Source organism: Dreissena polymorpha, chromosome 11 (assembly GCF_020536995.1).
Source record: "Dreissena polymorpha isolate Duluth1 chromosome 11, UMN_Dpol_1.0, whole genome shotgun sequence".
Lineage (NCBI taxonomy): Eukaryota > Metazoa > Mollusca > Bivalvia > Myida > Dreissenidae > Dreissena > Dreissena polymorpha.
The window spans coordinates 12938504-12950686 of NC_068365.1; the positions used below are offsets into that span (position 1 = coordinate 12938504).

At 32.0% G+C, this 12183-nt stretch overlaps 1 protein-coding gene across 1 annotated transcript in view; it reads right to left on the reverse strand.

The window, feature by feature from the left end:
- LOC127851238 (adhesion G-protein coupled receptor G6-like) overlaps positions 1-12183 on the reverse strand; it is a 41340-nt gene continuing 29157 nt past the window's right edge. Inside the window, exons 17-26 of the mRNA XM_052384850.1 lie at positions 11901-12026; positions 11415-11582; positions 9616-9753; positions 9222-9349; positions 3661-3784; positions 2977-3121; positions 2572-2647; positions 1994-2376; positions 1641-1703; positions 1-630 (exon numbers count right to left, since the gene is read on the reverse strand). Coding sequence (XP_052240810.1) covers positions 602-630; positions 1641-1703; positions 1994-2376; positions 2572-2647; positions 2977-3121; positions 3661-3784; positions 9222-9349; positions 9616-9753; positions 11415-11582; positions 11901-12026 — 1380 coding nt within the window. The 3' untranslated portion in view covers positions 1-601. The remainder of the gene's footprint in view (positions 631-1640; positions 1704-1993; positions 2377-2571; positions 2648-2976; positions 3122-3660; positions 3785-9221; positions 9350-9615; positions 9754-11414; positions 11583-11900; positions 12027-12183) is intronic.

Genomic DNA, 12183 nt, shown 5'->3' on the forward strand with positions numbered 1-12183 from the left:
GCAAATAATTATTTCATTTGACATACTGTGTGCTGCATGTGTAAGATAAAATATATGTAATGGTTATATTACATGGTAAAACAGGGTATGGCAAGTGATAAAATAATTAATAACATGTATTGCATTTGTCACCGAAATGTGTGCCGTGCACTTAAAAAGGTAAGGTCTTCTCTGGAGTTCTCTACACTATCCCTGAAAAGCTTACTTACACGTCTCATACGGCGACTCTGACATCTGAGATAATACATGTGCAACTTTTACATACGTTATAGAGCTGCTAGTAAGTAATTTATCAAAAGAGAAAACCGTATTGGTTTTTCAAGTAAAGTTTTTTATTCTACACAATGCCTTCTTATTGGGTTTGTTTTCTTGTCAATTAAAAAGCAGAAAGCATGATACCGACGTATTCATTGTTATAAGTAACCGGTATATTTCAAACTCAAAAGAACTTCATATCTGACACTGGTTGACGACACGCGTTAGTATACACTACGTAAACACTGATTTTATAATGGATTCGTCCATTTATAAACTGCTATTTTCTTAGCATTGAAGGGTCGTGTTAAGACTACACGCACAGCAATCCATTCCTCCCGAATAATCAGTGTGTCTGGTTTTTTCGTTGATTATCTGTAGTGAAAAATAAATATACACATCTTAAACAACACGCTATTAGAAATATCTCAATCAAAAATGTTTTAAGAAGGTATTAATTGCATGCAATATAAATGATCCAAAATGAAAACGAAATGCAAGATTATGAAGCTGTTACATAATACATATATACAACTGCATGATTAATATTTTTCTTGAATATGGTAACCATATTCAGAAGATAGTGAAACGTTTTTTTATTGTCAAAATATTGTTATTGTGAAATACAACTCGTGACACTCGTGTACGAACAAAATCACAATATCAAAATCGTAACAAATTCAAGCGCGTGATTCATGCAAATATATGACACATTTATCAGGTTATTTTTTTACCTATGCGTGCGTTTCCTTTTAAATATGAAAAATCATAATCTTCGAAACTGAAACTCTAAAAAATTGAATGGTGTTGAATGACACTATTATGTGACATATTTAGATTCAATGATTGTAATATAAGATTTGTTCATTATAACCCATCACGCATTTAACACTAACACTATCCGTTTAACAATATTTATTAAACACATTACTAAATAACTTGTTTTCAAACTGCCATCCCTTAAAGAAAGTATTGCAAACTAAGCGACGAAGCTGTTATAAGAGGGGTTAATGATAAAATCAAAACCAACAATTCGCAAATTACCACTAAATGTTTACAATCGATCAAAGCACCTTCTGTTTGCTGTATAAGTGACCCATAAACGTGTTTTAGTACATGGTACATTTAATATTTCAACTTCATTTTTTCTTTGTACTTTGTGTGACTTTTTGGGATAACCGATGTTCCTTCTATAGTTTACAAACCATTTTCAGAATATAGGTATACAACATGTTTTATAGTTCAAACATTTAAAGACTTTTATAAACTTTTAATACAAACTAATAAAAATCCACATATGATTTTCCAGCATTTACGTGTTGGAGTTCACTTTATTTGACACTGAATACTTGAGTATTAATTGGAAATAAACACCGAATGCTTACCGCTTTGGGTCGACGAGGCTACCTTGGAAGTTATGGTATGCACCATGTTCATGCCGCTTGAGTCTGACATATCGAGAACAAATGCATGTACAAAATTTCTCGTTTGGGAAAACGTGATACAAACAATTTGGAAATAATGTGAAAATACTTCGAGAACAATGCGTATCGAAAAGACATTGAACATACTTAATATTGTATATTATGACGAATACCGATACACTAAATTCGAATAATTTTTATTTTATAAAAAACGTTTACTTAAAAATGACAACTGTGCTTTGTTGCTTTATTAACAAGCAAATATTATTAGAATAAAAACAATAATTTCCTAAACTGCTTGTTCACATTCGTACCTGACGCAGCAATGTAATGCGACTTGAAACACGGCAAAACGCTCTTCCAAGCTTTGCGGATATCCTCTCTGAGCAGGCAATAAAACACAAAGACGAAGAACCCCTGTAGTGAGTTGCAAATAACGAACAGGTACATAAATGCTATTCCAGCATCACCAATTGCAAGAATTGCAAAGGACCATGTAAGTCCAAGGAGCACCAGCAAACTTGCGGCTCCGCGAAGACGCACACCAGTCTTACTTTGTTCTGTTTGTGTGAGTTTACTGGAGCTTTTTCTTAATATTTGCTTCATCACCAGTACATATGTGATTGCATTAAGCAAAAACACTAGGCATACTGGGGCAAGGAACGTCGTTAAGAAGGGGGTGCGATCCAACCAACAACTGAAAAACAAACAACAGCACATACAGTTATAAGTCGACGTGATTGGTTATAACGTTGTCAGACTGTATTTGCATAAGCAAACTTTGGTATTTTATCGTCTATTCTCGGAAAGTAAGTGAATTTACAGCATTTAAAATCTCTATATTAAAACCTATAGGGATGGCTGTCAACACAATATTTAATTATAACCTTACATTCCGCCCGGTTGGTAACTGTAGTTATCGGTTTTGTTCACAGCCAAGGTGATGGTTACTATAATCAAAGGCGTGCCTGAAATGTTATTTTTTGTAAATTATAATATTAATCTTAAAAATTATAGTTTTTCGTTTTTTTTATATATTAAAAATCGAATTTATTAACTGAAATAATGTGTAAATATAGTTGGTTCCATATTCCAAGTAATTCATAACTGTTTACTAGACGTTTATTTGAAACAATGTATTACTAAAAAGAAGAATGCATAATGTAGTCATGCAACATTATGTGTTAATTCCTACAATTTTGAGCACTAAGCAATTGAAAATTACCGTACTTATAGGTCCTCTTACATACGTATTTAAAGGCCATTCATTAGATTGTATAGTTAATATGATTTTTACCCCACGAAAACACCGCCGCTTTGAGCTGGAAACGTGAAATATACGAGTCGAAGACTTTCACGAGCGACTGATACATATAGAACGCCTCCACAAGCATCCAACACATTATGACGAGAAGGAAATAGTGAAGCAGAACCGCCACTGTCTGTGATAATGGACGAGATGGAATACGATATAAGCAAAATATTAGCATTACCGATTAAAACTAGTATGCATTTAAATGAAAAAAGTCAACACTTACATACTGAAACATTTTTAGTAAAACAGTAGTTCATTAAAAACAAATACATTTTTATCATTAAATTGTAAACATGATTTCATTCAAAAACGAGTTGTCTGTTAAACAGATTAATTAGGTAGTGTATGATATTACAATATCGTTGTGTGTAGCTGCTTCCGAGTCAATGAACTCATGAGAATGTATTTTAATTATATAAATTATACTATTTAAAGACTGTTCGTTTCTATAGTCGTATATAGGTAGAATATAAACTAATAATAATCACATCACAAACAGATAAGACTAGCACTAAATCATGAGCCCACCATGCGAGGTCCGCATTTATCAACCCATTCTCAGACGGAAAAAAATCTTGTCATTGTTATTTTTATATCACTGGGAAAGAATATAAAATATTTCAACAAGCTTAAATATGTGTATCGTTTGAAACGCTTATATCTTACCTTACAACCACTAATACTGTTCCTCGAGTAGTTCTGCACTCCAGCTAGGAAGACAAGATTCACCGCCGCTATAGCAGCACACAGCTGCATCAGAATCTTCGAAGGGTTGTCTTTTCGTATTCGTCTGAAGTAGCAAAATAATATATAGTGTAAGAACGACAAAGTTCTTGTATTATTAACAATGTATTACAATATATATATATATATATTATTATTCTGATTTGATACTATGACTATTATCAATATGTAAATTCATAATAAAGCCGTTAAGAAATGTGTAACAGTTTTTTAATCGTAATGTGTTATAAAATTATGTTTTAATCAGTTTCAGTTTCAGTTTATTGCCAATCAATAAAACGTTTGCCTTTGCCCATTTACAAACACAAAAAACTAATGGCCAAAATCATCACAAACATCAAATAAGCATAGACAGATTTTGCAGAACATTACATAGATATACATACACATATATAAGCGATCAGAACACAGGTAAACTATCAAGTGTATTGTGTCGTATACATAATGCTTTGTTTAACATATTTTCAAGATTATACATACATTTTTTACTTGAAGTTGACATTAAAGAATTAAATTTTTGTACTGTAAGCCATGAACATTGGTCTAGAAATTTTGATCTTATACAACTGTATCGTGAGCAATATAACATAAAGTGATATTTAGACTCTACTGCATTGTGTTTACCTAATTTAAACAATCTATTGTTTCTTTCTGTATTGTTATACCTTCCTAGTTCTATCTCTAAACTATGAGAACTTAATCTTAAACAAGTTAAATTGATGTCTAAGTTTATCATTTGATATAACATCCAAATACTTTTCAAAGCAAAATTCAGTTTTAAATTTACTATAACTTATATAATAATACTAATCTAACTTTGACATTAAATTAACATTATTGCTTCACTCTTGAACAAATTAATCTCTGATTCTCGATTTAAATGAATTATAATAATTTACACAGGGATCAAAATACAATCTAATATCCCGTAAACCTAAATGGTCTATGATAGATTTTATTCTACTAGCCAACAAGAAGTAGTTACATTGCTACATAGGTCATTATACATTCTATATATAGGTGATTCATTATTTTTCATGATTTTCAACCAAAATTTCATTACTCTTTCCTTACAAATAACTGAAAACGGTACTCGACCGAGTTCACCATATACAGCATATGTAGAGTTTGTTTCTTTACACCTAGTATATATTCACAAAACTTAATATGTAATTTATCAACATGTTTATAATTATACACACCCCATACTTTACAACCATATGTCAGTATAGGTACAATCATAGAATCAAATGGGGATAACTTTGCCTTAATATCTAGGCTAACTTTATCAAACACATTTAAAAGATTATTGTACGCCCTAAGGGCTTGATCATGCAGTGCTTTTACTCCATTGACCATGTTGCCAGTATAAGTATATTCTATACCAAGATATACAAAGTTGTCAACAATGCCAAGTTTTTCATTATCTATATAGAAGTCAGGATACACAGTTTGCTTTCTCTGTTCAAATACACATATTTTAGTTTTTTTTTAACATTTATTTTTAAACCCCATTTCATAGATTAACATCTATTTGCGACTGTCGACTATTTGGATCCGTTGTGAACAATACAATATCATCGGAAAAATAAAATCATATACATGGACAAAAGTTCGTAATCTTTTTCAGTTTACTCATTTAATTCATGTTTTCAGCTCCCCTTGTTTATATCCAATTGTTACATGGAAACAGTCAGACATATTACTTGACAATTTCGCACAGGCTTGCACATTTAAATATATACATTTTATCTAATTTGTCATTTTACAACTAATTCCTGATTGTTACAATTTAGTCCATAACGCATCTCTACTAACTGTATCAAATTACCTCTGGTAATCAATAAAAACACATCATAATTAAGACGTTTTAGACAGAACTTTCTGTATAATAGCATGTAATTTGAAAATAGCATCAGATTTAGAGCGTCCATCTCGAAAACCATATTGAGATTCGTTAAAAATATGTTCATGTCCACACCACTTATTAATACGATTCCTTAGTATCAAAGATGATATTTGTCCCATGACATTTACTAGGTATATTTTTGTAACCTTTCTTATATATTGGTACAATTACTCCTTTGGACCATGCCTAAGGATATATAAATTTATCATAAATATGGTTAAAAAAGTACACAAATAAGGAGATATAACTTTGTTAGCATCAATAAAGAAGTCTAATACATTGCTTTTATAATCACAAATCTTATATCTATATAGAGAAAATAATGTTTTTTAAACCTTTTCAACAGAAATTGATCTTTCAAGATACTCAATATTAATTGTTTCATCACGTTCAGCAGAAAATTCATCAGCCATGAACTCACTTTGATTATCATAAGATATATTTTGAAAATAATTTTTAAAATCATAAAGACTAGCGTTAGAATCAAAACCATTTGTTTTTCTAAATTTCTTAATATTCTTCCAAAACTTGCGGGGAGACGTTTAGCTAATATTAGACTTTTTTTCTTTGTAAAAATATTTGCTTTTAGCCGATCTCTTTATTGTAATGTATTGTTTTCTACAATTAAGCAAATATATTATATTTTCCTCCGACTTTATGTTAGGATAACGTCTCTTCGCGTCACAAAATAACTTTTTTTGCATATTTACAATCATCATTAAACCATAACGACTTGCGCTTCTTTTGTCTGGGACGATTATTGTACGTTTTACCATAACATGCGAATGAAATGGCATATTCAGTATCAGAGAAACATAACATATATTGATCAATATCATAAACACCGTCTAACAATTTCAGGTTTATTTTGTTAAAGACAGTTCATTTGTCTTGTAATATGTTTAAAAAATCATAATTTTCTGACGAGTTCCATACAATGTTTTCAAATTCTACATATTCGTTTGACACATCTGATATACAACAAGAAAGAGAAATGTCAATGGACAGTGATCAGAATATTTATTAATTGTATCAAGAACACACATATTAGAGATATCATCATAACATTCTATATAAGAAATTTCATAATATACCAGGCTAGACACTGGGCTATTTCTATACATATCATTATAAGTACATTATCCCTCATCTTTACGGCCATTTAAAATACAAAGATTATTTTCCTTGCAAAGAGATAACAATTTTGATACATAGTTATTGAACCCATTGTCATGATTTTTACGTACAGGTAAATCCGCCCCAGACATAACGGACTCGGGTAAATCTACATATCTTTCAAGATTTAGGTCAGTAATATAATCAGGTGAATTGCTCGTGCGACTATTCAGGTCACCTAGTAAAAAGATATTACCTTTATCACAATATTTTCGTATTTCAGTATCTAGACATTCATAAAAATCAAAATCATACAAAGCATAATTAACATTTCTATAAACCTCAGAATCTTCCGGAGGAATATAACATATGCAAAATAGGCATCTTTATCAGATTGTAAAAACTGTTTATCAAGTTTAAACCAGATTAAACCTTTACAATCAATGTTTAATAGGTGAAAATAATTTTTGTAACAGCTTTTATAATACACAATAACCCCTCCGCCAAATCTTTTAGCTTTACTGTTAGATTTCGGACGGGGACAGTCAAAGCAATCATAACCGTCAATACTTACGTTTTTTTTATAGAAGCATTCCAAGTTCCATTTAATAGCAACACATCAAAATAACAAACATAATTTTAAAAGTCTGAGTATTGTTATTTTGCACTTAAACCTTCCACATTCCATAAAAGAAAGTGTCATCAACTAGTAATCAATAGGCATTGTCATATTAAGTTATCAATATATACAGTTAAAATACGTAAGCAGATCGTTTAATCCGAGTATGGACATATTTAATCTGGTGATTTACATATCTATGCGTCTGCAATTTCACATAAGTAAATAATTATAAAGTGTACGGTAATACAATACTACCATTTAATGAAAGTAAACAATACCCCAAATATCCATAATGCATGCGTGATTTCTTTGCGTTCTTTGCGTTCCATCAAGATGGAAACATTTATTAAGCATAAAAATTGCATAGATTTTTAAGTTTGTCGGATTGGATTGCAAAACATGCGATTGCAACTGTCAATGAGTAATCAACAGAATAATTCTATTTGCAGATGTTGTATCACTGTACGACGCATATACAGTTGTTAAATGACATAAAGCGTGTAATAGAATTACTGCACACAAATGTCCTAGTCTATAAGTAAGTGAAGTTAACTTATACACTATAACAAGATCTTTGTTTTCGTATGGCATGGCTTATCATGTGTCGTTATCTTTTTTCTTTATTGAATAGTATCAAAACTTGCTTTCGCATACATTTCCATTATAGGAGTACTGAAACTCTAGAAACGTTATAAAAGGCAAAATTATTGTTAACTTTTCCTAACCGGTTATTAAGAAAGGGATACATTATCTATTTTCAGAAGGACAATACATAAAACACAATCTTAAACAGATAAATGGTTAAAGCTCGGGGTGGGGTGGACGGGGTTGGCTCTTTTAACATTCTATGTAAAGCATAAGAGGTTTTATCCGACTTTACGTCGATTCGAACATCGCACTGAGCCAAGCATGTGTCTCCAGTGGTGTAAAATGCCACAACATATAGTTCGGTATTACCGTTTGCTATTTATATTATTGAAAAACAAAAACAAACTAACTGCAAAGCTTCAAGTGGTGTTTAAATATGCTAGTATATGTAAACAACATGTACATGTAAACGAGCGTTCGGGATCACACAAGAAGAGACTTGGAGAGTGCAAAAGCGAAACGTCCAAGAAATGCATCAGCCTGCGGTAGCAGTGAGCAGAGGATCATTCATACTAACATGTTTGTAGCTTCTGCCGTTCTTCTGCTAACGCTATATTCATAGACAATTAGATATCTTTTACATCAATAGAAGTATAAATGACGCTTTTTCTTCGCTGCAACAATGCAACATGAATGTGGGTGACGCTCTTCGAATTCGACTTCAATTTAGTGTGTTTTATTTTTTATATGTAACGCAATCATATATAAAAATATATATGTGATAGCATTAACGCCGATTGACACTTCCTATAATTCAAATAAGCCATACATGCATTATCATTTTTATATATTACATTTTTGAAATTATGAAACATTTGTGCGCAGTTGTCAGATTGCAAAACAAAAGATAGCGGTGCTGCGTATTTGTATGTAGTATGTATGTTATAAAAGGATTTTAACGCAATATTTTAAGATTGGATTATTAATTTAGTTGATTTTATTTTCATGTCCTCGAATTGCTCGACCGTATGTCAGCTCATGATTTACAAATAAATACAGTACTTAAAATACTTCAACAACTAACCTTAGACAGAAATCGGGACTATTCTTAAAATAGTATGTATGTTTTAAAACTTATCACTTGGAAACATCAATCCTTGATTGAACAGTAGCAAGCTGTCAATAACAGCGCAAAACACCACTTTTTGGTGCGGTGTTGTTTTGTAAACATTTATGATGGCTTCCTACCTGAATATTACATAGGAAACAAATGTCAGCAGAGATCCAACAAGTGACAGCGCACACCCAGCCATTGAAATGATACTCAGTGCCAGTTGGTTTGAATCGCTCAGTTCCGCACCTTTGTCGTATACATCCTAAAATATTGAAGTAAATGATATGGATAACGATTTGATAAGTTACGGTTAGAGAAGTAAAACGTACACATCGGTTTTATCAGGAGCAAGATCCTAAATCTAACCTTTTGTAATATATCGGCCATTTGTATTGGGTGTTTATGCTTTGTGCGTTTGTTTCGAGAATGGAGGATCATATGTATGTTAACCAAATTTTAATAAGATAGTTGAAATCTTATTCGTTGAATGTCAAACTATCTAATTATTTAATCTATAAAAACACTCACCATAAGCAGTGCAAAATTTGTTAGGTGATCGCAGTGACATTCCGTGTAGTCCTCATTTGTCGTGTGGACAGAACATCCATCTGAGCGCCATTCTGATGCCGTGAGCGACCAGTACACACATGAAACATGTTTTCCATTCTAAAACAAATAATTTTTAGCGCACATAACCGCATGCATATGTACTTCTTCTTTGCCTTCGAAACACTTTATGTGGCCGGCGAAGCCAATTAAGAGCCAATGGGGCTTATAATCTAATGTCACCAACCAAATAGAAAAGCGGCGTGCTTTGTGAATATATAGAAGGTTAAACAAAATTACACGAAAATATTGTTCAGAAAAAAATCAGGCATGACCTTCTTTGACTCCAGAGGAATGATTTCAATAAACATAGTGGGCTACAACATAATGTTATATGACTGATATTGCACCTTTTGGACGTGTTGTTTAAGATATTATGTCTCTTTAAGGGTCCATATAAATTATTTGACGTCTTGTAAATGACCAGATTTGATCACAGGGGCATGATTTAAGCAACCACTGACCATTGCGTGTTTATGGAGAAGACTTCATTGGTAATTTTTCGTATCTGTCTATATACATTTTTTGGGTCCCTAGTTTTTACCCCTAGCGGCATGTTCTAAACATATTGTAGACATGAGCTCTATCGGATGTGTCAAGCCCAATAACAAAGTTCGGAGAATGAGTAAAACTTACATTTCGCAATTATTTGCTTTATAAATCTATTAAAAATGTGATCACTGAGAAGTGACTAAATTTGACCCCAGTGAAATTATCAGAAAAAAGGCAATAATCCCCATCAAATATTAAATCCCTAAGCCTTTCGGTTTCAGAGAATAGGACGTCAATTATTAGTCAGCTATATGGTTTGGTCAGATTTTACTAAAGGCGCATGATGTAAATAATTTTTATAGAGGGTCACTGCAAGATTAAACAAACCCAATATTCAAACCTTAAGATTGCTATTTCAGAGATTTTTGTAATTATTTACATAGAGGATATTTGTTGGATTCGGTGGAATATCCAATTTATTTCACGAGTGATCATAGAAAACAATATTTTCACGAGTGGCGAAGCCACGAGTGAAAATATATATTTTCTATGATCACGAGTGAAATAAAATCGATATTCCATCGAATCCAACAAATTCTCTTTTTATTTTATGCTTTTTTAACCGTTTATTTAGATTGTAAATGATTTTAACTGGATAAGTTCGCTGGATTAATGACGTCTTTTCGTCGAAAAAATGACGTCATTTCACAGTAAAACAGTGAAAAATATCGATATTTGTCACAGTTATTTTTCACTGTTTAAAACAGTGGAATACCAATTTTATTTCACTGATATTTCTCTATAAACCACCGGCAAGCATAAAATTATATATATTATCAAATATTTGCCATTTTACCTTTTTGAGAATATTGTTTAAGCTTTAATTTTGCAAAGTTTCTTTTTCAGCTCTGTTGACCTGCATTAACAGTGTAACGGAAATATTTGAATAACTTTGACCAACGTTCAACTGAGGTTTATTCCTGAAAAGTTTTTTTTCGTTTTAAGTAGAATAAAAGTTTTACGGACGACCCACGAAACATGACGGAACACGACAAACAAAAGGGTATGCTAAAATCTCACCTTGTGTGAACAGGCGATCGTTTACTCCACACGGGAATATTATTTGATTGCCGGCACAAATATCCTCTTTAAAGACAGACTCGTAATGACAAAGAAGGCTTTTAAAGAAAAATATCATGCATGACAAGGAAATTGCTTAAATTTCTTACTAGTTCGTGATTCAATATGACTTTTACTGGTTCCGGTAAATTCGTTATATGTCTATCCGGTACGCTGGCTGCCAAAACTTTACTGGCAACCTTTCTTTCGACGCCCGTAAAAGTAATGGAGGAAATATTGTACATGGGTGTATCTGTTGTTGTTTCCTTGGTTACTGACTGAAAGAGGTCAAATGAATAAATAACAGAAAATAATATGTATATAACACCTTTAAAACAGACAGTTATTGATTAAGTATATTTACGTTCTACATCGCTTTTAATTATACCAGAAAAAGGTCGATGCAATTTGTATCATACATGTATATCAAAACAGTATAAAGAATCAAGAAATACTTTACAGACCTTTAATGTTTGGTAATCAGATAATTAGCATCAGAAACATATTTGATTTGAACAGTTACACAACACGGAGTGCATATACGTCTGGTAATAAATCAAAATTTCAGCTATCCAATGTCAAACAAACCTACTCACCGTAAACAGTTTCGGATCACTATAGACCGTAAATGTAACTTTTTCACTGCTATTCAGCAGTGTTGGTGGCAGCACGATACCGGACATTCCTGCTCCTATCTCAATAGCTGATCGCGCGACGTTGATCTGTTATATTATTTAATGGTACATCAATGTCACAGTTGGTGTAATCGACGTTTATAATACGATGCTGTCCGGTAATCTTGCGCAGTTAAGGGTCAATTGGTTTAAAAACATGTTCTTTTATAAATTGACAACATAATATCTTAATTTATTATGAAAA